This window comes from Apis florea, unplaced genomic scaffold (genome assembly GCF_048593485.1).
Source record: "Apis florea isolate Af1SG1 unplaced genomic scaffold, ASM4859348v1 contig_1789_pilon, whole genome shotgun sequence".
NCBI lineage: Eukaryota > Metazoa > Arthropoda > Insecta > Hymenoptera > Apidae > Apis > Apis florea.
Window position 1 is genome coordinate 1,729,322 of NW_028256481.1, and position 27,137 is coordinate 1,756,458.

Sequence of the window (27,137 nt, forward strand, 5' to 3'; positions counted from 1 at the left end):
AGAGAGACTTTATCGAATGAATATTCTTAGATGTTATTAATATTAAACGTACTATTTGGTTAAAATAAAATGAAAATCTTAAAAATATGATTAAAAATTCTTTATTCGTTGTTAATGTATTTTTGCATCTTCCAATTCTTATCTTTCTTTTTGTTTCCTCGTTTTGCAATTTGAAAAGTTAGTATATGACTTAAAAATTTGTATAATATAAATTTTTTAAGTCTTATATCAATGGAAAAAAACTTGCTTTGAATAATATTTATAAATAAATAAAAGTTAGAAAACGGATAAATCAATTTAAAAGAAAAATCATATAAAAAGAATATGCAGAATGCTTATGCAGAATGTTATTATATTTTTGTAAATTGATGGGAGATTTTTGGAGTCGATTTTAAAAATCAAAACAACTATAAAAGTTGATATGCAAAAGTGTCAATTAAGATTTATTTATTAAGTTATAAACGATTGAAGTTTGCATTAAGTAAGATGAAAAAAAAGTGTTTTAAAATTAAACGAATTATAAAATTAATAAATGTTTTGAAATTCAAACAGAAATAAAAAATTTGAATGAATTTTGTTATAATTATATGGTACAAGAGATTTAGAGTTTTACTCGTGTAAAGAGAACCCTCGAAAGGTCTTAAGAGACGGGCCTCTGAACGAAGTTGACCTCATTGTATCATAATTATTCCATTATCGTTCAATTTTCTACCACACGAATACGCGTGAACAGTCACAATCATTATATGCGTATAATAAACAAAATATACAAAGTCAAGAATTATATAATTACTTTATAAAAATATAATGTAATATAATAATATTTTAATGAATTAAAATATATTCAGAAAAGTTAAATTACAAGTTACAAATAATAATTTTTTGCTTTGTTTCAAGTTAATAGTTTTTAACTTTAAATATGCTTTTTTAATATATAATAAATGAAATACTTGATTTTTTTTAAATAAATAATGTTATTTCAATAAAAAAAAAATAGATTATTTGCAATAATTATTTTTTATGATCGAGGCAATTTATATTTGCATAAAAATCTTCATTTTATTTATAATAAAAATTCTTTATTTACATTTTTTAATTATTACTAATAACATATTTAATTTTAATTACATCTTCAATCAAACCAACATATTAAAAGAAAAAACCTAATTTTCTATTTATCAAAAACCTAACTTTGATAATATAAGAGAGATAGAACTATTCCACTCTATCTTTATCTCATATATATATATAAATTACAATCTTAATTAATCTTTTTGGATATCAACTTCTATCTGGATTGCACTTCTATTTATGGTATACAATGTATGTATACTAATCTACATTCTCCATAAAATTTTAAACTAGATTGTTAACTACCTAAAAATATATCATGAATATATTAACATATTAAAAGATAAAAAAAAATTGACATACCCAATTTTCTATTTATCAAAAATCTAATTTTGATGACATAAAAGAAATAGAACTATCCCACTCTATCTTCATTTCATATATATATATATATATAAATTACAATTTTAATTAATCTTTTTGGATATCAACTTCTATTTGGATTGCACTTCTATTTATGGTATACACACAATCTACATTCTCCACAAAATTTTAAACTAGATTGTTAACTACCTAAAAACATATCATGAATATATTAACATATTAAAAAATAAAAAAAAATTTACATACCCAATTTTCTATTTATCAAACTTTGATGATATACAAGAAATAGAACTATCCCACTCTATCTTCATTTCATATATATATATAAATTACAATCTTAATTAATCTTTTTAGATATCAACTTCTATTTGGATTGCACTTCTATTTATGGTATACAATATATACACACAAATCTACATTCTCCACAAAATTTTAAACTAGATTGTTAACTACCTAAAAACATATCACGAATATATTAACATATTAAAAAATAAAAAAAAATTTACATACCCAATTTTCTATTTATCAAACTTTGATGATATACAAGAAATAGAACTATCCTACTCTATCTTCATTTCATATATATATAAATTATAATCTTAATTAATCTTTTTGGATATCAACTTCTATTTGGATTGCACTTCTATTTATGGTATACAATATATATACACAAATCTACATTCTCCACAAAATTTTAAACTAGATTGTTAACTACCTAAAAACATATCACGAATATATTAACATATTAAAAGATAAAAAAAAATTGACATACCCAATTTTCTATTTATCAAACTTTGATGATATACAAGAAATAGAACTATCCTACTCTATCTTCATTTCATATATATATAAATTATAATCTTAATTAATCTTTTTGGATATCAACTTCTATTTGGATTGCACTTCTATTTATGGTATACAATATATATACACAAATCTACATTCTCCACAAAATTTTAAACTAGATTGTTAACTACCTAAAAACATATCACGAATATATTAACATATTAAAAGATAAAAAAAAATTGACATACCCAATTTTCTATTTATCGAAAACCTAACTTTGATGATATAAGAGAAATAGAACTATCCCACTCTATCTTCATTTCATATATATATAAATTACAATCTTAATTAATCTTTTTGGATATCAACTTCTATCTGGATTGCACTTCTATTTATGGTATACAATATATACACACAAATCTACATTCTCCACAAAATTTTAAACTAGATTGTTAACTACCTAAAAACATATCATGAATATATTAACATATTAAAAGATAAAAAAAATTGACATACCCAATTTTCTATTTATCAAAAACCTAACTTTGATGATATAAGAGAGATATAATTATCCCACTCTATCTTCATTTCATATATATATAAATTACAATCTTAATTAATCTTTTTGGATATCAACTTCTATCTGGATTGCACTTCTATTTGTGGTATACAATGTATGTATACTAATCTACATTCTCCACAAAATTTTAAACTAGATTGTTAACTACCTAAAAACATATCATGAATATATTAACATATTAAAAGATAAAAAAAAATTGACATACCCAATTTTCTATTTATCAAAAACCTAACTTTGATGATATAAGAGAGATATAACTATCCCACTCTATCTTCATTACATATATATATAAATTACAAGCTTAATTAATCTTTTTGGATATCAACTTCTATCTGGATTGCACTTCTATTTATGATATACAATATATCTATATTAATCTAGATTCTTCATAAAATTTTAAACTAGATTATTAATTATCTAAAAATATTTTATGAATATATTAACGTTCTGTGAAATATGCAAGATTTATATAACATAATATATATATTTGTATAAAAATTTATTTATCATAAATATTTCTTACTTACCTTTTAAACGTGACTAATAACATTTATTAATCTCAGACCATTTCAAATCAGCAATCAATCATTTACACATATACACATATACATAATATGTAAACTATGTAAACCAGCATACAAAAGAAAGTCTACGTACTTATCTAGAATAGCTTTCTATTTATCAGAGATAAAGCCATGTCATTTAATTCATTTAACACAAACATAAATAGCACATAATCTAACTAACATTTGTATACCAATCGTAACATTTGTTTGATCACTAAAATCAATCCTTCGAAGATGTTTCATCAATATATTAAGTAATATACTAATATTGTACATTGCATCTCGCCTTATTCACGGTAAACAACTCTATCCTCTCCTTAATAGATACCAAAATCCTTCGAACCGACTCGTGAATCGACGACCAACCCATCACCAAAGTCAATTCCGCTTTCGAGTTGCGAACCGTATCTCCGCTTCCTTGCTCAGAGGTTGCCACATTGCTGTCCTTTTCTCGTGTGTTCTACAGACGACGGAAATTCGGCCGGTAAACTAGTGTTCCTATAATTCCAAGTTTGTACGGCCACCTTGTTGCCAGATCGAGTTAGGCGAATTGTTAATTATTTAGACTGTATGAATAGGTGGGCGCAGTCTGGTTTGGAAGTTTATTCCTTTCTCGAACTGTTTAACGTAGATTCGATGGAATAGTACACCGTAATTTATAGAGAATTGTAATGGTGAAATAGTAGAATTGTAATGTGTGTTTAAGTATATTGCAGAAAGGAATTGTAATTCGAATAATACGATGAAAAGTTAAGTTTATATAAATAAATATAAAATCTTCGTTTTAATAAAAATCAATATTATAATATTTTTGATAAAAATAGTTAGTATATGGTTTCGGTATTCGTAAAAAGATAAAGTTTATATGTTGTTAGTTTTATTAATAGATTAGAAACGGGTGACGTAACGTATGCGTCATGAAGATTTGTTGTTCTATGACAGTTGACACGTACGATCGTATCATAAACTTTTCTAAGTAATATTTAATTCTATATTTAAATTTTATTATAATTATATTATGTATGATAATTATTGTGTTTCATATTTAGTATTATTTTTAAAATAATACTAATTAATAAGAATTAATTGCGTTCTACAAACTATTTTATATTTTAAATTATTTAGAATCATTATTTATTATATTACATGTATCAATATATAGAAATTTCTTTTCAAATTATAATAACTTATATGAAAATAAAATATATTATAAAAAGAAGTAGAATAATTAGAAAAAAAAAATAAATATCTATCAATATTTTTTAAATGTGAAACGTTTTATTCAATTTGAATCAAATTATCAGTATCAAATGAAAGATTCGATCGATTTGGATCAGCTGATTCTTTCGTTATCCTTTTCACGATATTCTTCGATTCATCTAATACCGTTACCATCTTTTTCTTGTGAGTGGAAAGCGTTTCAAGATACAAAATACGCGTTATGCATTATGGATCACCGAAGAAAAAAACGGACATGTATGGTATTAGGTTTCACGGTCACCTAATTATGAGGGCAAATATGCGAAAATGTTTAATAATAATTCTGTTTAATAATCTCTTTTGAAATAAAAGTTAATTCATGATTATTTATAATATTAATTATTAATACATCACTTCATAATTATTATTAATTAAAATTTTTTAACATTTTTATCTTATTCGAAAACGAAGCCTCAAATGAAATAATTTTATTGAACATTTTCGATTTATTTTTTTTTTACAAAGAATCATTTATTATAAGATATTCCATATGTAATAATTAATCAGTATTAAGTATTTTCAAAAATATAATTTTTAAAAACTTCTCCTTTAAGATTTACATTTTGAATTGTGCCACTATCAATGTCAAACAGATAAAAATCATAAAATTTTGATTTTTTTCAGTTCCATTCTAATACATATCATTCATTGACATTTCGCGGATCGCATTACTATGCTTCCTATCTCTGATTCCATGAATGGACAAACCGTGCCGTTTCCTCAAGGGCCCGTTTCTAATTGCCTGTCCGGCAGAAAGGGCGCTTTTGGGGCCCTCTCTCTCGTCTGGCAGCCTGTCTGTCTTCCCGAAATGAGAAGCGGTGTAAAAGATTGTATTTTCGGTCAATGGCTTTGTCAGATGTGCGCTCTGCTCATGGAAGAAGGGGGCTTCGAATGGATTGCAAGGGGTGTCTTATAAAACTGCGGTTCTCATTTCGCTATTTTAAGAAAACGAAGAGTCTTTATGATAATTTGTAAGAATTTTAGAATTTTAGTTAAAGTTTTCTTTTCTAAATATCTTTTTTTATAAATGATGAAAAAGATGAAAGTCAATAAATTAATAGGGGATGCAGAGTAGAATTTGGAGGAAATAAAGGAAGTTTAATTTTGCTAGTTGAATTCGAAATTGTGAAATAAATGGAAAATATGATAATCTAGAAAGATTCGATGAAGATTTTTTAATTTTATTCTATTTACAATTTTTAATAATGAAAAACTGTAAATGGATTAATAGAAGATATAAAGTAGTTAGAAATCTAATTTTAAAAAAGTTGAGTGTAAAGTTTGAAATTATAAAGTAAATGAAAGTAAAAAATAAATTGTGAAAAATAAGAATATTGATCAATTTATATAAATGATAAAAAAGTAATGAAGTTAATGAAGTTAGTTTAATTTTGATGAATTGAATTTAAAATTGTTGTATGCAATAAATTAATAGATTTTAGTGTTTAATTTTAATGAAGTTAGGTTTAAAATTGCGAAATAAGTTTGTAATAAATTCATATATTTTTGAGTAATAAGAAATTTAATTTTAATAAAATTGAATTTGAGATTGATTAAAGTAGATTTATAGATTTATAGATTAATAGAGATATGATAAGTCTTCTTTTTTATTAGAAACACTTATTTATTAAAGAATTTGTTATTTATTATGAATTTTTATATTCATATTTTTTTCTTTTTATTAAAAATTTTTTTAAAAATAAAGGTAAATAATTCATAAATTTATTATGAACTACTATATATATTATTTATAACATATAATAAACGATATAACATATACATAATATAAATATGTAACAAATATAGAATAGAAAAATACAATTCAAAGTAAGATAAAATAAAAATACATATAAAAATTTCTAGCAAATAATTATAACCTGCAATTAAAAACAGCATACATTTTTCATACTCAATTAACACAATTACAGTAAAGTTCACAACAACATCTACGAATTAGTGATTACCTTCAATTTATATTTTACTCAATATTCTTCAATTTCACTTCATATTCTTATCCCAAACTTCCAGCATCTCATATAAATCACATATAGACTACAAAACTATAAAATACAAGGTTGACAACCGTTCAGAGATCCCTCGTTCCATCCCTTTTTCGGACTACAGTAATCCGAGCCGACAATACACTTCTAAAATGCCTGCGTCTTCTATATTTTCATGGGGGGTGCGCACGCGCCAGTCTCTCCGACTTCCTGCCATCCGCCGCTCACTTCCGCTATTTCACATTATGCTGTATGCACGCATATCCCCGACTATGGGGTTGCCCCATAGGAAACGCATCTGCACACTCCTCCACGGGGGCACCGTGGCCGAGGTCGAGACTCGCCGCGAGACAGATGCTGAATCCTTGAACCCAGGGGCACCTTGACCCCCTCGATGTAATTTGCACCGAGTTCGATTCAATTTCAGGAGGAATTTCACGAGAAATCTTGTTTCTGCGTTGTTTTCCTCGTTTAGATGTTCGATCTTGAGTCGTGGAATACGTATGATATTGGTTTTTTATTGATTTTTGCCAGTATATTTATATTTATATGATATTTTATGAAATGAAATTTATGACGCAAAATATGTGAAATTGTAAGAAAATTTTTAATATACAGGATATCGAGGAAATAGATCGAAAAATTCTTTTTTCTCGAAATTTAATCATTTTTTGATCGGAATATTTAAAAAATTATTAAAATTTTTCTTCTGCAACAATATATATGCATCGATATTTTAATGCTATCAGAAATGTAACGTATTCTAGAAGAAAAAACAATAGAATTATGTATTACAAATTGTTAATTTTAAAAACAAGATTTCAAATAAAACAATAAAAAGTCACGTATTAAATTTATAAAAAAATATAAATTATAAAAAAAGGAATAATAAAATAACTAACGAATAATAATATATGTTATAGATATTATATTATTTTTATATGTTAAAAACACGAATGTGCAATTCTATGACTTATGAAAGTTTATACTTTTAAGTATAAATAAAATATAAGGAGACAATTATCGAGATCAATATTTTTGAGATGCTAATATTTACTTTAAAGTTTGATTATAAAATATTCTAAATTGACTTGTAAACCTATCATTACAAACTGAAGTTAAATATAGAAAAAAAATTTTCATATATTTGTTTAGATATTAGTTTTGATTTTGTTTTAGTTACATAGTCCAATTTACTGATCATTTTATCAATTAAAGCAACATTGATAAACGTTACATTAGACATATATTTTCTATTTAAATTGTAAAACAATCAAATTTCTTATCATTACATATAGCAACAAAATTGTTTAAACTAAAAACAAAAATTCTGAATCTTCCTTTATCTTTCAAGTCGTATTTATCTGCACAATCTAAAACGTCAACAGAACTTTCAAACATTTTTCACAGAAATTTTCCTCATCTATATCAATAGACTTATCTTGTTCTTAAAACCATAAATTATTACAAAATTATCTTTATCTTTAGCAAAATAGACAAGAGGATTCATCCACTGTCAATTCCTGTCTTATCGCGATGATTATCGTTGAAAGACTCAGGATGTCTTTTGAAATCACGTAGAATTGATTTAAAGCAATGAAATGAAACTAGTTTGATTCTCGAAGAAACTTTAATGCAATTATGAATATGTTTTGTTGATGAGATTATAAAAGAAGATTTAATTAAGAATCTTTATTATTTAATCATAGAATTGATAAATATTATGTTGAACTGGACAAAATGAAAATATCATATGTAGAAAAACGAATGTTCTGCAGTATGATCGCAATCCAAGACTGCAATCCAATTTTAAAAATGCAGCAATTATTATTGTTAAGATATTGATTCAACTTATCGTATAATTCATCAATCACATTCTTTAGATTGTACCTATTTAGAGTAAATTATAAATTATAAAAAAATATTAAAAAGATAAATCTATATATATTTAATATAAAAATACACATAATTTTATAGTGAAGGAATATTTAAGTTACTCAAAAAATGTTAGAAATTAAATATATATATAAATTAGAATCATAAATTTATACATATAAATTTATATAAAATAAACGAAGTATAAAATTAATATTTCAAAAGAATATTATCTATAATATTAACGATGATTTAAAATCTAAAATTACATAACACTTCATTCAAAATAGAATGATCTTTTTCTTAAGATCTGTTTTATTAAACATCATTTTAGTCATTATATAAAATATCAAAATATTAATCGATATTTATTAAATATTAAATATCAAAACAAAATACATCTAACTAAACATCTAACTTAACCAAACAAATATATTTAATGATAATTATTTATAAAATTTTTTAAAATATTCCTTTTTTCTAATCCACTTTTCTATAGAAATTTATAAAATTTTTTTTTCAAAAATATATACGTTTTCAATATATACGTAGCCAAATAAATATTTAACGATGATCATTTAAACGATAATTTCTTAAAAATCACATAACCTAATTTTCAAATTGAAAATGTTTCTGAAACCCCAGTTTAAGCAAATTTGGATAAATATATAATTTAGGCCGGGTTTCAGAGTCGGAAGGAAGCTGATGAACGGGCGAGAAGAGGCGTTTAAACGGAGCAGAGCGGCTCGTTGTCTGTAATTTCGGTGGTTCCCGACGACTTTCGTACACTCGTAAATCCACTAGCTCGCTTCGGCCTCGAGGAAACGGAGACACGGCTTGTTTATTCGGGTACCGCGCATGCTCGAACGTTTTATCGTGCCGCGACGATTAAATGATGGAAAAGATAATAGAAACTCGTGTTTCCTTGAATTGTATCCGAGTAATTGAAGATTCAAAAGAAATGAATAGAAAATTAATATTGAAATCGTTTTCTTCGAAAAGAAAAATTTAAAAAGATAAATTTTCTTTTTTTTATAAAAAATAATTCGGATCGATTTTTTAATTGGTGATTTGAATGATTAATAAATACATTTGAAATAAATATCAATTAAAATTTTAATAAACATTGAGAAATATTGTTTTATATGATTTTTTGTGATGAAGTATGTTTTTAATGATATTTATAATATCTAATATAGTTACTTAGAAAAAATCCTTAGAATTAAAAATATATTTAAAAACATATTATTTCAATATTTTAAATAATAATAAATTTAATTACTTACAAAATTTATTCGTATTTTAACATTTTTTAATCTTTTATTCATTTCATAAATGCACAAATATAATAATCATTTGCAAATAATACTGTTTCATTGTTGAAATCCGTTTTCGCGTGATTTTGCATGTTGTATTCAATGATACGAAACAGTTTCATTGAGAAAATATCGAACGAGGAAGCAAAGATAACGTTTCACTTGAATAATGTAATATTTAATGAAATAACAGAGGGTATGTACATTTCCTCCGACTATTCATTGAAACAGTTATTTCAATTCGTTCTATCTTTAACAATTAATATTTAAATTTCCATAATAATAAACTTTTATTTAACTAATTAATTATTTCAAAGATAAAAAACTTCCTTAAAAAATCGAAATAAATACGAATAATAAATATAAATACATATATTATTAGGGATTTGTATATTTCATATTATATGAATCTTGTATATTTTATCTTTTTTCTCATTAAGTTATTAAAAAAACGTATAAAGATTATTAAAACAAATATTAAATTAATATATAACTTAATATATACATTTATTTATTTATAAATGAATCTTAATTTACATAAATAAAGACAATTGCTATTAAATTGCTATTATTTATTGCTAAGGAGAGACATACGTGTCACTTTTTTTTTTTTTTACAAAATTTAATATTCTGAATAGAAATACAAGCTAAAATATATAAATAAAAAGATATTTATATATACCATTCCATTACATCTTGTGATATAAAATTAATTTTTTCAGATAAACGATATCAATTTATCAAAGAATTCTAAAAAAATTATTTTTTTTAAAATAATCTATGATGTATTACAATAAATATTTATAATAATAACTGTATATTTATTAAATACATAGAATGAAATTATTACTGTTTTGTAAATGTACAATGTCGTGACTAAAATCGATTCTATATCTGTAGTTCAATTCATGAAAATGAATTTAACATTAGGAATATCACCTTGACTGATGTTTTCCAGGTCAAAGTTTCATTTGTTCTTAATAATGCGATATATTTCCTACTAATTCCATTCTAATAATAAATAATAAAAATAAATAACATAAATGAAAAAAATTTACCAATATAAACATTATTAAAAGCATATATTATTGTAACAAATATCAATAAATAAAAGAGAATGAAACTTTACAAACGTAACATATCGATCTGAATTATTAATGAAAAAATTAGAATTATCAGTGGCCATATGAGGTCAAGGTATTGCAAATCGATCGGTTTCGGTATCGTTCTCGTTTATATTCTCGATGCAGGATGTCATGCATCTTTAGATGCATCCTGTTGAATTGCATTTCACGCAAAGGCTCGACACAAGGAGAAACAATGGAAAGCATAATTCAAACAGTGGTTCCTTTATCGTAAGAAAAAACAACAAATAATGTTCTCTCGTAACTGATGTTCACTTATCATGACTTTCATACTTGATAAATTTTTCCATGCAAACTGGAAAATCTTTAATTTGTTAATTAAGATAAACTTCTTTGAATTCTTCGTTAATTTTTCGATTTCGTGACAAAATAATATTATTCGTTACGTTGATGATAAAATAGAAATCAAAATTTATTAAAGATAAAGAATGTAGAATTTTTCTTCAAAAGATAAAAATTATGAACAATATCATATTTTACAGGAAATGGAAAAAGCTTTTAAAAGAAATTTAAAGAAGCTTTTTAAGAATTAAATGCTTTTAAAAAAGCAATTATTTCAATGAAACAAGATTTTAAAATAAGTCTGAAAAGAAGAGTTTCTATATAAAGATATAATTTTTTGATGGTTCTCTTGATTCTTTCTAATAATGTCGCCTATTATGAAGGGGAAAAAAGTACTTTATTCCTAATGTATTAAAACAAATTATATAATCGTAGAATATTTCAATTGAAATCTAAAAAACTATTTATATTCATTACATTATACATTTACAAGTTACATTATACATATTACAAATATACATAGCTTAAATGAATTTTATTTCGATTTATATTTCGATCTAATTTAAAATTCACATATTCATTTCAATTCTTAATGCACTAAAATAAATTATATAATCTTAATAGATGCCAATTATATCTAAAAAAAATATTTGTTCCTATTTTATTAAAATTTTAAACATATTTTGTCTCGATCTATATTTCGATTTAATTTAAAACTTATATTCTCGTTTCAATTCATTTCTTAATATATTACATTAAATTATATGTATAATTTTATGAGAATTAAATGTCTAAAAAAATGTTTGTATCATATTATAAATAAAATATATAATTTAAACAATCATTTCGATCAATATTTCGATGTATTTAACCTAAAATTCAAATATTCGTTTTAATTCAATTTCTAATGTATAAAAATAAATTATATAACTCTAAAAAATTCCAATCTAACAATATATTTGTGTTTGTTACGTTAAAATAAACATAGTTTAAACGAATTTTCTCTCGATTTATATTTCGATCTACTTAACCTAAAATTCTTATATTCATTTCAATATTTTATTTAAAAAAAAAAAGAAAACGAGAAAAAAAATAAAAACTCGTGAGTAAATTACTGTTGAAGCACAGTTATACACAGGAATTAATGGGCACGCGTATGATCGTAAGTACTTACATTTACGTGCACAGAACAATGCATTGTTTTCAATATGCGTGCGTACACGCTTATACCGGGATACAATGATGGCTACGGGAAAATACAACCGATTCGAACGAATTACCATCTACTGTACTGCGAATTTATGTAATTATTCCGTAATTTCTTTGCCGGCATTACCTCTTAAACAGCCAGTGTATTCTAATTAGATTCCAACGATTAACGAGTCTATCGTTATGACGAGCTTCAAGTACTATGCTACAATATATGTACGTAGAAACTTTGTTCATTGAGAGAAGAGAGTTTCAACTTTATACTAACGTGATAATAATTAATGAAGTTTTAAAAATAGAAAAAAATTTATTCTTACATTGCATATATGTTACGTAAATATGTTATTATAAAAAATTATTATTTTTAATTATAGGTTAGGTATTGGACCTGAATATGAATTAGAATATAATTACTTATATTTTAAACTTACTTAAATTGCCATTTAGAATTTAATATATAACATATTCGTATAATCGTCATATTATTCAACCATACAATAATATTATACAATTTTATATTATGTTTAATTCCTGCTTGTAATATTCCTTTCAAAAATCCTTTACATCCTCATAGATTCCAATCCTTCATAAAAACTTGAAAAACTTCACTCAAATCTTATTTTAATAAACATTTAATCTAACTCTTTGTTTATATATTTAGGAAATGTGGAAACAGATCGTACAATTTCATTTTCACACGTCTCTGTTTCATGCAACCTCAAGCGAGGTTCTGTTGTATCGAAATTTCACATCACATGTGAAAATTAATCTACTTTATTTACTGTTTTCAAATTTCATTTTCACAAAAAAGAAAAAAAAAAATAACAGAACCAATTCCTAATCTAGGGGAATAAGAAAAAGATCGTGTGCAAAAAAGAAAAAAAACGCGAAGAATCAGAGCGTTCGAAAGCGGAAGTTGGTGGACGGCGATGAAACGATCGAAAGTAAGTTCGACGCTGAGCGGACAAACGGTTTCCGTTATAAGCCGCGCACGATCGTTACGCAAGAGGAACACCGGTCCGGATGAAAAGGATGTGCGAAAGGAAGCCGCAGCTACGCTGCCGTGAGCATATTTCCCATTCTCCGAGAACCTGACTCTGGCCCGCTTCCTATTCTTCCCGCTTCTTGTGCTTCTTCGTTGTTTTGCAATGAATGGACAGTTACATAAAGAACGGGAATTATTGATCGTTGATAAACTATTGTTCGAAAATAAAATCGATTCTTCTATTTTGATGGATGCAATTTTCTTCATTGATATAATATTATCGATCGAATTGATATTTTTATTTTACATGTAGTACTATCGCTAGAGATTTAATATGTCTAAATTAATTTTATTCTTTGATAATAGCTGTTCTAATTTATAATCTATGATACATATTTATGATATAATCTTATTACAGTTAAAGTATTGTTATTTATTTTTAAGACACTTTATGTGTAAGGTGTTAATGTATTGTTCGGTTCGTAAAAAAGGAAATGAAATTTTTCTATTTCAGCGAATAATTTTTTTTTATTGATTTAACATTGTTGATTATGTTATTCATATTGTATTTTATAAATATGGTATTATTAGTTTGAGATGTATATCCGTTATAATCTAATTAATTATTTTTGTCTAATTTAATCGATCAAGAATTTAATAATAAGATTGTAGAGATAAAAACTCTACTCGGAATTGTTGATATTTTTCTATAACGCAATAAAATTCATGATAAAGCAAGCTTTCAAAACTGTATGAACGATCTTAATGAAACATTAGAAATTTGATGAAATCTCAATGTCATTATAACGATATTAATAATAGTTAAATTATATTCCTACTAATTAAAACATGTTTTCACATTTTTGAAACAATACAGGAGTTTAATATGAGAGATATTCTATTCGAAAATTCATTTTAGAAATCAAAACAAAAGATTGGTATATAAAGATATCGATTGAAGTTTATTTGTTATAAGTAATTAAATTTATATTTTATACTATTTTTTCTCGTTTTATCTAACTTATATTGCTTCTAACTTAATGAATAATCAATCATTAATTTTATATATGTAATAAGTTTTTATTTTTTTTAAACTTTCAAACATGGAAAATCAAAAAACACATTAACATTCTATGTAACAATTAATAATAATGTATAATTAATTTATTATAAACGTAATATCATTTTTAAAAAATATTTGTAATATATATTTTTAAATACATAGTATGTTTTTTTATTAGTAATATTTGTGGATTATTTATTATAAAATGATATAAGTCTATTTTTTTTTTGTATCAAGATATTTAAAATTTGTACTTTTATTGATTTAAAAATTTATTTACTATTTGTTATAAAACTACTATTTACTATGTAGATTCATCGTTATTAATATTAATAATAATATAATATAATAAGTATATTAATGTGAAATCTTAGATAAAGTTGGCAACAATTTGAACAATATTTAATCCATATTTTCAAATACATTCATTGGTTTTTATCATGTGACATTAATTATTATTAAATTAGGATTGAAATTGATGCTTGAGATTGAATTAAAAAATGAAGAATCACCATTTTTTAATAACAAATATAACAAATATTTTCGAGATGTTATAATAACATTAAAAATTTATTTTACTGCAAATTTTAGCATACAAAAATTCATAACACAATTCTGAATATTTTTATCTCTTTATTATTTTATTAGTGATTTAACTTTGAACTTGAGTAATATTTAATTTAATTTGTTATTTTTCATATTGTAAACAATAAATATATTTTATTCTTTTGATGGAATAAATATATAATCCCTTATAACATATTTCTGTCATTAATAAATAATTAATAAAGAAGAATGTTTTTCTTCAAAGAAATTTTGTTTTGCATTTTATAAAATAAAAATAACTCGCAAGATTAAATGAATAATAATTTATCTTCTCAATCGAGCAATCTCATTTAACAAGAAATAGTACGGAAAAAAAGTTTTAAATATAGCGTATTTTAATAATAATTATCTAACACCAATGATATCTTATTACAATTTTCAATTATCGTATAAATAGAAATAATTTTCTAAACGTAAGAAATTAATCTGAATTATCTTATGAAAAATCAAAAGAGGAGAACAAAAAATAGAAATAGGTTTAAAATACATATTTCATGAATATTCGTATGATTTCACACTGGTAACTGGTATACGAATCACAGAGTCGAGTGCATAAAATGATATTCGACACGCACTTTGCTCGTTTAACCTGTTTTCTTCTTTTCTTTTCTTTTTTTTCTTTTTTCACTATCCTTAAATCATGAATGGACGAAGGCAGAGTTGTAAGGATTTAAGTAGACATCTTCTAAACCATGAAATCGAATAGGGGTGAAAGTGGTCACGTGTCGATAGTCGCAGTGGGAAAGGGTGGAAGCTACCCCTCGGGGTAATGAGGGTCTAAAAATGCCTTCTTCGATAAACATCGCCCTCCCTGGCCTCGTAAAATGTTCCCCTTTTCAGATTTTTCGTTTAACCTGTTGCTGTGAAGATGATTGATGTAAACAAATTCCACTAATTTACCGATAATCATCATAAAATCGTATGATTACTTACTCGTGATGTGAAAGAAGAAGTAGAATGGAAATATATTAAAATTTTAATCAATTTGACATGTTGTGATTAACGAGTGGGTTGTAAATTAAAATTAATATTTAGAATTATTAAGTTATAATAAAGAATTATTAGTAAAAGAATTTTACAGTGTATACATATATTATGTAATATTTATATAATATTTGTATTAATGGTTTACTGTCAATAATAAATATATTTTTTATTAATTAATATCTTATATTTTTATTATTATAATATTTATATCTTATTTAAATATTTTGTATTATTTAATTTATGTTTTTCAATTTGATGTTGTTTATGTTAAATAAAATTTTTAAGGAATAATGAAAGAATTTATGAATAAAAAAAATAGACTGATAATATGTTTTTATATGATATATAAAATGTTATTTTAGATATATGTGTATAGATAGATAATAATCATTTATTATTAATCAAATTAATATATAATTACCAACGAATTATTATTACGATGAATCGATTGTATTTTATTTATTATAATATTTTAAAATAATCAAAGAAAAAGAAAATAGTAAATCAATGAAAGTTAATATTTCTTTTTGCTATAATTCTTTCTATTGCACAAGAAGAAAATTTGTGGATAATTATTTTCATTTGTACAAATGTATTGTATTTATACTAATAATACCTTTTTAAAATTTCACTTTATAAAAGTATATACATAATTCTTTAAAATAATTATTTAAAATCAATACTTTCCTATTTCTATTCTTTACTACTAATATGAAATTATTTACAGTTATTCTATATTCCAATTCGACAATTTCCTCCAAATATCATTTTGAATATTTATTTAAAAAAAAAACGAATCTTTAACTTTTTATTATATAATTTTAATCATATAAAATAAATTTAAAATAATTATAACACTTACAATAATTACTACATTTCCAATTTTTAAAAATCTCATCAAAAAACATAAATATTTATTTATTCCAATTCCACAAACGCTTCCAAATCATCATGTATCATCATGTTTCGTATCGATAACCATCATACCACTTAAAATCATTATCCAAAATAATTATCACAGTTGCAACAATCACTACACAATTTTCGATAATTATTTCAATAATTATTTACTTTAATTCCCACTTTTAATTATTCACACTTTTCCATGTTGAAAAATCTCATCATCAAACAATAAATTTTTATCCCACAATGCTTCTATATCATTTACCATCAAGTTTCATACGGATAAGTATCATATCATTTAAAATCATTATTCAAAATAATTACCACAATTGCAACAATCACTACACAATTTTCGATAATTATTTCAATAATTATTTACTTTAATTCCCACTTTTAATTATTCACACTTTTCCATGTTGAAAAATCTCATCATCAAGCAATAAATTTTTATCCCACAATGCTTCTATATCATTTACCATCAAGTTTCATATGGATAAGTATCATTTAAAATCATTATCCAAAATAATTACCACAATTGCAACAATCACTACACAATTTTCGATAATTATTTCAATAATTATTTACTTTAATTCCCACTTTTAATTATTCACACTTTTCCATGTTGAAAAATCTCATCATCAAGCAATAAATTTTTATCCCACAATGCTTCTATATCATTTACCATCAAGTTTCATATGGATAAGTATCATTTAAAATCATTATCCAAAATAATTACCACAATTGCAACAATCACTACACAATTTTCGATAATTATTTCAATAATTATTTACTTTAATTCCCACTTTTAATTATTCACACTTTTCCATGTTGAAAAATCTCATCATCAAGCAATAAATTTTTATCCCACAATGCTTCTATATCATTTACCATCAAGTTTCATATGGATAAGTATCATTTAAAATCATTATCCAAAATAATTACCACAATTGCAACAATCACTACACAATTTTCGATAATTATTTCAATAATTATTTACTTTAATTCCCACTTTTAATTATTAATTCCACACTTTTCCATATTCAAAAATCAAATTTAAACATTTATTTATTCGAATTCCATAATGCTCTCAATCCTCCATATCACCTATCACTAGATTCCGTGTCGATAATACCATCATACCATTCGTGCATGTCAACCTTGAGCCACGTTCCTCCGACCTTGGAGCGCGCGAGCGCGACCAAGAACTCCGCCAATGTATCGATTTCGAGCAGGCAATTCCTCACCTCGATCGATCCTCCGCCTCGAAACGATCCCGCATTCACCGTTTCGATCTAATTTCCGTGTCCTTAAATGTCGTTCCTGGTCTATGCATGGAGACGGTGTGTCTCGACACGACCGACTCACAAATTGAGTTTCCTCCTGATGCAAGGACTTCCAGGCACTGCAATGCGGTTTCCTGCGTGTAACGTACACGATAACGCGCTCCTCTATTTTATTTGCCCCTCCTATACGTCTGTCGTAATTCGATTTTTTTCTTTTTTTCGTTTATCGTGTCTTTTCCGTGCTATTATTGGGAATTGAATTTTCTGTGATTTATTGGGGCCAGAGATTCTACTAATGGAACGATAAAATTAAATATATTGCTATTATCTTATGTGTAAATAAGCTTGTGAAAATAAAGGCGATCTTTTTTAATGAATTTAATAAGATAATTTTTAAAGTTTATTGTGTATTCATATAACAGTAATAATTTGTTCAATGTTTTCGTAGCTAATTAAGCTTGTCTAAGTTATCTTTAAGGGTTTACAATTTATTTAAGTTTCGAATATTTTTTAATGTTAATTTATTTATCTAAAAAGTCTGCATTTTATTTTAATTAAATAATTGTATTTTTCTCTAGTAGTATGTGAAAATAGATCTTTTTTCAACTTTCAACGATTTACTAATATTTTAATAAAACGATAAAATTAAGTATTTTGTTATTATATATCTCATAATTTAAAATTTGTTTTAATTAATTTTCAATGTTTTTCATGATTTATTTATGATTCAATATTTTTGTATTTTGATTACTTATCTAGATTGATACATTTTTTAATATTATTATATTTATAATTTATTTAAAAAAAAGTTTTATTCAAATATAAAAATAGTAAATATTTCGTTTTCAATAGTGTGTTTTTAATTTTAACGGATGGAATTGTGTGCAACTTTTTTTAATCAAAATTTTAATCGTCATATATGAAGTAATAAAATACAGTTTTTAAATAACTTTGAATTTTTGAAAAGAAAATCTAGATGAAATCACGTTTGATTCAAAGGAACGAATATCCTTCGAAGAAATTGATAAATAGAGATACAGATATTAAGATACGAGATAAGAATATTTCTATTATTATAGATTTTCAACCCGCATCGATGTCATTTTGATGAAAACTTGAATGATTTACGTTTTTGTTAACTCTTACGAAAGATAACGTTGTTATAAGGGTACCTGTATAAGATTTGAGTAGCTAAGAATTAACAGAATGAAAGGAGAAATCTTGCATTATTTATATGCAATGTATTATTTATAGTTTAATTAATGATTAAATTTAAATAAAACTAAATTTTTTTTAGATTATTCTTAATTCCCTGTGTGACACAAATAATAAATTTTATTCTGTCTACATTATATTCTGTCTATATTCGAAAAAAGGATTCGATAGAATTCAAATCATCGATTAAGGTTAAAAATTATTTCCAAAATTTAGCTCGTCCAATTCCTCGTATCTTTTCAACTTTGATTTCTTTGTCATGGGACCAGAAACGAATCTTGAATCCCATGGAAACACGATATTTCTACCGTTGTACTTCGATCCTGTAATTCGAAATGGCAAACGAAAACAAGGTCGTCACAGTGAACAGCTCGAGTACTCATTGCCTGGCTGATTCGAGCCAAGTGCAAGAATCGTGTTAATTTAATTATAGGAGAGGATTTTAAAGATCGCCTTTTACATTTCATTTTTATTTAAAAGCGCTGTTATTTTTTTTCTCTTTTTTTATATTTGTAATAAAACAATATAATTTAATAAATATAATATAATTTAAATTCGGTTCAAACATTAAATTAAACATGCAAATATCATTTAGCAGTATTGTATTTAATCACTAAACTTTCTTCGTACATTTTTGAAATTAGTTTTGAAAATAGTTTTAAATTTTATGATTTCACTTATTCATGAAATGGGGTTATTTTATATACTAAAGTATTAATAATAAAAATACATGTAATAGTTATATCTAATAATGTATATTTTACACTTTCAAGAATTTACAAACAAATATTATAAATTTATTCCAAAACTTATAAATTATTATTTATAAAGCTACAAAAGAATTCTATATTTAAAAAAAAAAATTAATTTATGCGAAAAAATAAAAAAAATTATACTTGAGAAAGAAAATCGTACAAACTGATAAAAAATAAATCCATAATGGTTCTTAATAACGAAGAAGAAAAAGAAATAACAGATTATCCTTTTATTCCAAAAAAATTCAAATTCCATATGCACGACTATCAGCCGTGTAGAGAAATTTAAATTTCTAAAACGAAATATATATATTTATAATATAATTAAAAAAAAAAAAAGTAAAGAAAAAGATAATTTCTTCATTTACATAATTAATTTACCATTCCAACTGCCCAATTACCGGATCGCTCGATGCGATACCCAAGAAAAGAAAGTAAGTAAAGAAAAAACGTGTTTAACGTCCACCAGTTGAAAATAAAAAAAAGAAAACCGCAAAAAATTGACATCTTTATCCTGTTCACACAGTTTAACATCAGCAATAATTTGACGTGTGTACGCGCTCGTTACAATCGAGGACCCCGTTTTGCCCTGTTTCCCCGAAAAGACTCTGGATTCTACTTACTCGATATCTCGTTGCACACACTTCCTATACCATCTGCATTATTCATGATCGCAAACGTTGCCATTTGGACCGTTTTCAACCGCGAGAATACCATGCCATGCCTCACCCACGACGCCTCCTCTACGACTCTATTTACATATTTCCGTATCACTGGGGCGGATCGTAAGTTGCGTCTCGCGGTATCACCGTTGCTCCAGTTTTCTCGGAGGCTAAGCCAAGCTCCCTCGTGATGGATCGTCGTAATGAATATCGAGCCATTGAACGATTATAAAATGGCAGATCTATGGCGCTTTCGTTCTTTCACGTGTAATTGCGTGTTTTGACACCAGGCCGCGTCTTTAAGATAGCCGTCGTGGCTATCTGTTTTATTAATCCGATCGAATTTGTCATGTTTGTGGGCTTGTTATATCCGTGTTTATTAGGAGTAAACGTGAGCTTATTGCAGAGATGGAAAGATGGTTTGGAGATGGATTAAAATGAACAGAAATAATAGAGGAAATATTTACTATAAATATTTGTATCCGAATTTGATTGTGAATAAAATATTGCATGAATGAATTGTCACGTTTGATTATTGGTGGAAAAGTAATTTTACTGCAGAATGGAAAAATTTTTGAAATGGATTAAAATGAATAGAAATAATATTAAATCTATTTACATTAGAAGAGAAGTGATTTTATCACAGAGTTGGGATAATTTTGGGGAATGAATTGAAATGAATAATAGGAATATACTAGGAAAGAAATATTTCTATAAACAAAAGTTGTTTCATTTACGTCTTTTTAAAATCACATCTATCTATATTTTTTAAGTCTTATTTGATTTTTCTCATAAAATTTTAAATTACACCCTTTTTCGTATATATTTTTTTTGTAATCTATTAAAAAAAATCTGGTAGTGATAGTTTTTGTTTTTCGTATCAAAATTCAGTAAAATTTATTTCCAGACTATAATTTTTTTCTAGAAACGTTTATAAATATTTTCTGGTACAAGCCGTATAAAAATATAAAAAGTAAATTCAGTTATAAAAAGGGATATAATTTCATTATGGACAAATATTATTTATGTAGTTAAAATATTATTTCTATATGTATTAACGATATATATTAATAAAAATTAATGAAAATAAACAGTTAAAAAAAAAAAGATTAATAGAAACATTTATTAAGAAATATATCTATTACAAATGTAATCGTTTTAAACATTTTTTTATAGAAAGATAAAATATTTGTAAAAATAAATTCAGGGAATAAGTTTTACGATGTTTCATATTAGATGGATATTAATTAATAAAAATAAACATAATAATAATTAAAAACTCATTTAGCTAGCACGGTATACATATGAATATATTATTAAGAATAAAAAGTAGATCTAGAAAATAGTAGTTGCTTTGATTCTTTGCCAAAAACTGTCGGTCCTCGCTAGAAACTTCAACGATCTAAAAATCAATTACTTTTCGCATCTAATTTTATTAATCTATCTTAATTCACATGAATATTAAAATAAAAATCAATAAAATTCCTTACTCTCATTTTGATTTTCATTTTATTGTCTTCTTATATAGAAAATGTTATTTCAAAAAATTTTATTTGATGAATTTCGTTTCTATTAGTTTTGAAACAGTAATTACAAAATTACTTTTTCAAAAAACATTTTCCAAAACTTTTGTGAAACTAATTTTACCAAAAAATTACATTTCATCAAATATCAAACGAAATGAAATTTTTTCCATTAAATCCTGTGTTTCCATTTCCAAATTTCTACTATAGAAATCCACACATCGTAACAAACAAAATACCATCAATTCAAGAGAAAAAATACCATCAAGTATACAGGATCAATAACAACCTCGATAAAAATTATCAAAGATCACCGAAAAATCCTTTCATTATTCCATTATTTCCAGAAGGACATTTCCACCACAGAAATCTCGCGGCATACTATTTAACGCGTGGAACGAGTCATCGACTCGAGGAAAAAAATCCATACCGAGCCGTCCGTCTGAGCCGAAATCCCCGTGTCCGGCTCGAAAATGCTCTTCCTCTCCGTCCGCGCGGGATAGAAACAGGCAGCGAAGAGAGAGAGAGAGAGAGAGAGAAAAGTAATCGCGTCTAGCAGGATCAATGCTCGTGCAGTCGGCGACCAGTTCGAATTTCCAACCCCGCGCCTCTCTCGTATCGAGAGAAGGCAGCGAGTCCACCCCGGCTTCCCCGCGTTGGCGCACGGGGTGGCCCGGTGTGTCGTGGCCAGGTAAGGGGCAGCTGTCCACCAGGTGCCACTCTCCCCACTCTGCCGCTGTCGGGAGGCGCGTGGTGGGGATAGCGCGGCGGTGATTGGTCGGTGGCTCGCGCGCGGCTCGGCGATACTCTGGCGCTCGGTCGACGAACAGTCAGTCGTCCCTGGCCGTTCGAGGGGCACGCAGGAGTTTAATGGTTACGCGTTGTTGATTATTCGTTAACTCGTTCCCGTGTCACGCGGTTTATCGAATCGTTCACCCCTCGACAACAGATCAGAAGCCTCTCTTCTACTCGTCTTCCACGAGCCAATATACGTATAAACATATGTACTGAGTGTGTGTCGAGAGAGATCAGAATCTTTCTCCTCGTTTCTTTCTCCCGTATTCCGCTCGATCTTATCCGACTATTATTTCTACTTGGTATTTGTACTTGGTATTTGGACGGCAGTCCGCGACTGTTCGTACGTCACAATGTGCTCTATGTGCAATCAGTGAGAAATCAGCCGGTGCTCAAGTTCGGCCCCCGCGCTCACCTCGGTCCCCTCGTTTCGCCTCCATACCCTCCTGCCCTGCCCTCCCCTCCCTCCCTCCTCTCCTCTCCTCTCTCTCTCTCTCTCTCTCCCCCCTCCCCCTCCCTCCCCCTCTCCCCCCCGGATCCTCACGGTTGCTCTCGTCACCTCGAGAGCACCACGGCTACATTTATGGGGGCGTCGTGCGCGGTCAAGGGCAGCAAGAGCCACCCCTGTCACTGCTGCAGCCACCTCGCCAGTCCCGGCGCGAGCGTGCAACAGCAGCAGCATCACCACCACCGCCATCACCACCATCATCACGAGACGCACCACGCGCACCACCAGCACCATCATCACCACCACCCCGCCGGGAAGCAACCCTCCGCCGAGTTGCAGCCGCAGAACAACAACGGGGATTGCAACATACTGGCACCGCTGCGCAGCAAGATGAAGGTGTTGAAGAAACTGAAGCGCAAGATGGGCCTAGGTGAGCCACACCTCCCCACTTTTCTCTTCCCTTGTTTTTTCTCTTCTTTTTCTTTCTCTCATTTTTTTTTTTTTTTTTTTTTCGTTTTCACCGTTCTCCACCGTTCTTCCTATCGTACTCAACCCGATTTAACATGCGGACGCTTTTCGCGAGTGTGCGGTTGCTAGGCGCGCGCTACTACAGCAGGCATGTCGCCCTGCGTGACTTTTTTAAATTTCGAGGAGTTTCGAATTCCTTGCGGGCGATTTTTCAGGAATGTTGGATTTGCGATGTTAAAGGGATTGAACAGAGATTTTTAGATCGTTTTTTTTAAACCTTATGTTACTTGTTAAGAATAGATACTTATATTATAATTGTGATTGATCTTGAAATTTGTTATCTTGCTATCAAAAGATTTTTACACCCAATTGAATACCGATTACTTGATATATCTGTTATTGACTTGACACTCCAAAGTTGCAATTTTATTATTAGAGAATTATTGAAAAATTGTCAACAATTTTGAATTTTGAATAGACGTGATAGGATTAATTTATGATGATTTAAACGTTACGTGCTTGTTATATGATTTTGAATTGAAATGATTAAAAATCTACACGATTTGTTCTCTCATAATTATAATTTTGAAAAGTATCTATCTATTTTAAAGTACTTTTCTCTCTAAATTCAATTTTTTAAATATTTTTCTTTTTTCTTCTCAATATTTCTAGAGTGTTTTAATTTTTTTATATTAAAAATGGAGCGTAGTTGCATGACTCGTTCATACAATAAATGAATCCAGTCGCGTAAAATCTCTTAAAGATTCGATTTTATTTCAATTATATGCGATTATATAACCCTTTTAATAAAATTAATCTTAATTTAATTCATCTTCTAGATAAAATGCTATATCATAAATAATCGATTTATTTCTTTTCTCATTTGATCAAATATATAGCGAAGAATAAACTTTAACTAATCTTTTTGTGCAAAAATAATTCTCATTATCAATGATGTCTAGAATTGTGATGATTAAAAATAAATTATAATCGCTTTTATATAAAAGTTTGTATAAGTTCTTATTTTCTTGACGTCTTGAAGATTAAGAAGAGTGAAAAACCAATCTTAACCAACATTTTTGTACAGAAATAATTCTCATTATTTTGATATTTAGAGTATAATTAGTTAATTATTTTATTTAATTCTTTTCCTATGTATAAATTATTATGGCGATTTTATGACTTTCTTAAAGATTAATGATATATTGTTACATGTTTTGAAAACTCAATATTTTTTTTTTTTTTTTTACGTAAATTCAAAAAATTCATTTCTGCGTTTTAATATTTTCTTCTTTGAGATTACAATCTTCTTTCTCTTATATTTTATACAATAGAGAAATTTTACTTTTCTCTTTAAAGGTAGGTTCCAATAATATTGGTACAAATAGTTCTTTTATTGTGAATCTCAATTTTGCTACGATTCTTGGCTCGTTTCCGACCCTATTGTGTTCTCGTCTTTTCTTACGTTTCCTAGCTTTGAAACAAATCCAAATTCCACGAGATTCCTTTCAAATTGGAGAAACTTTCCTGAAGAAACAGAAGAGAGAGAGAGAGAGAGAGAGAAGTTTAAAAATGTTGTGTGCTAGTGAATATTTTCGATTTCTTTTTTTTCTTTTTTCTTTCCCCTTTAACTAACATTCAAAGTTCCAAGTTTGGAAAATCTTCTCTCGAAAAATATTCTGACAACAATTCACAAATTCCATTTTGTCTGTAAATTTCCATCAGATCTGGATATTATTTATATTTCGATAATCCAAAAATTTCAATTGGAACTTGGCAATATCAATTAATATAAACATTTATTAAATGTTATAATTATGACAAAATTGTAAATTTCTTTTTAATTAAAGCAACAACTTGATCTATCAGTTTAAATTTAAGTTATAAGCATATTGTATTAATTGAAAGAAATAAGAAACAATTTCTATTTCAATAAAAATAGAAATATAATTTATTCAATAATACTTGATACCCTTGTCATTTATATGTTAAAATAGAAAATATTAATAATGTTAATTTTGTTCATAGAATTGTATAAATCGTCAATATAATTTATATATACAAATTTTATTTTATTTTACTTTTTAATTTAAAAAAGAAAAAACATTTTCTTAAAATAATTTCCAGCACATTTTTAGGGAAATATAAATTAAATGTATAATTGTAAATCGTGAAATGAACGTATATTACCAGTCTATCGATATTGAAATATTGGCTTTAAATAAAAAATATTTAGAACATTATGATAAAATAACATTTATAGAAATTTTATTTTACTTTTTAATTTAAAAAGAAAAAACATTTTCTTAAAATAATTTCCAGCACATTTTTAGGGAAATATAAATTAAATGTATAATTGTAAATCGTGAAAAGAACGTATATTACCAGTCTATCGATATTGAAATATTGGGTTTATAAAAAAAATTGTATATAAACATTATTGATAAAAATGCAAAGATAGCCTTGCAATCTCTAAAAAATATAATTAAATGTGTAATAAATTGATCTTGCAATCACTTGTGCAAAGGATTTTTCTGCATTCTATTAAACTATTACCATAGAAATCGTTCATAACTATAACAATATTTCAATTACATCACAATTAAAACAGATCACAATAAAAAGAAGCAAATCAAACTTGAAAAATAAATATCTTTATTCTTAATAAAACATATAGATAATTATAGATCAATATCTGATCAAATACATAATTTGCATGATTTTTAGAGAAAAAGAAAATCACAAATCAAGTTTTAAAAAATAAAAGTCCACGAGGATTAAACATATCTCTAATGGAACATCTTATACATTCAAATTACTATATACATACAATTTACATAATTTTTTATTGAAAAAAATCAACGGAGGATCGAACACTCTGTACATTCAAATTACACATAGATGGAACTATGTCAATGTCATATCAATTACATCATGATTTACATAATTTCTCACTAAAAAAAAGAAAAA

General features: G+C 26.4%; 1 protein-coding gene across 2 annotated transcripts in view; it reads left to right on the plus strand.

The window, feature by feature from the left end:
* neur (E3 ubiquitin-protein ligase neur) overlaps positions 1–27,137 on the plus strand; it is a 181,317-nt gene that overhangs the window by 73,465 nt on the left and 80,715 nt on the right. The window contains exon 1 of one of the 2 annotated variants that reach the window (XM_003696105.4): positions 23,835–24,129. The exons of the other annotated variant lie outside the window; for it this stretch is intronic. Within the exon in view, the coding sequence (XP_003696153.2) occupies positions 23,835–24,129 (295 nt within the window). Of the gene's footprint in view, positions 1–23,834; positions 24,130–27,137 lie in introns of those variants that run through there. 2 annotated transcript variants of the gene reach the window in all.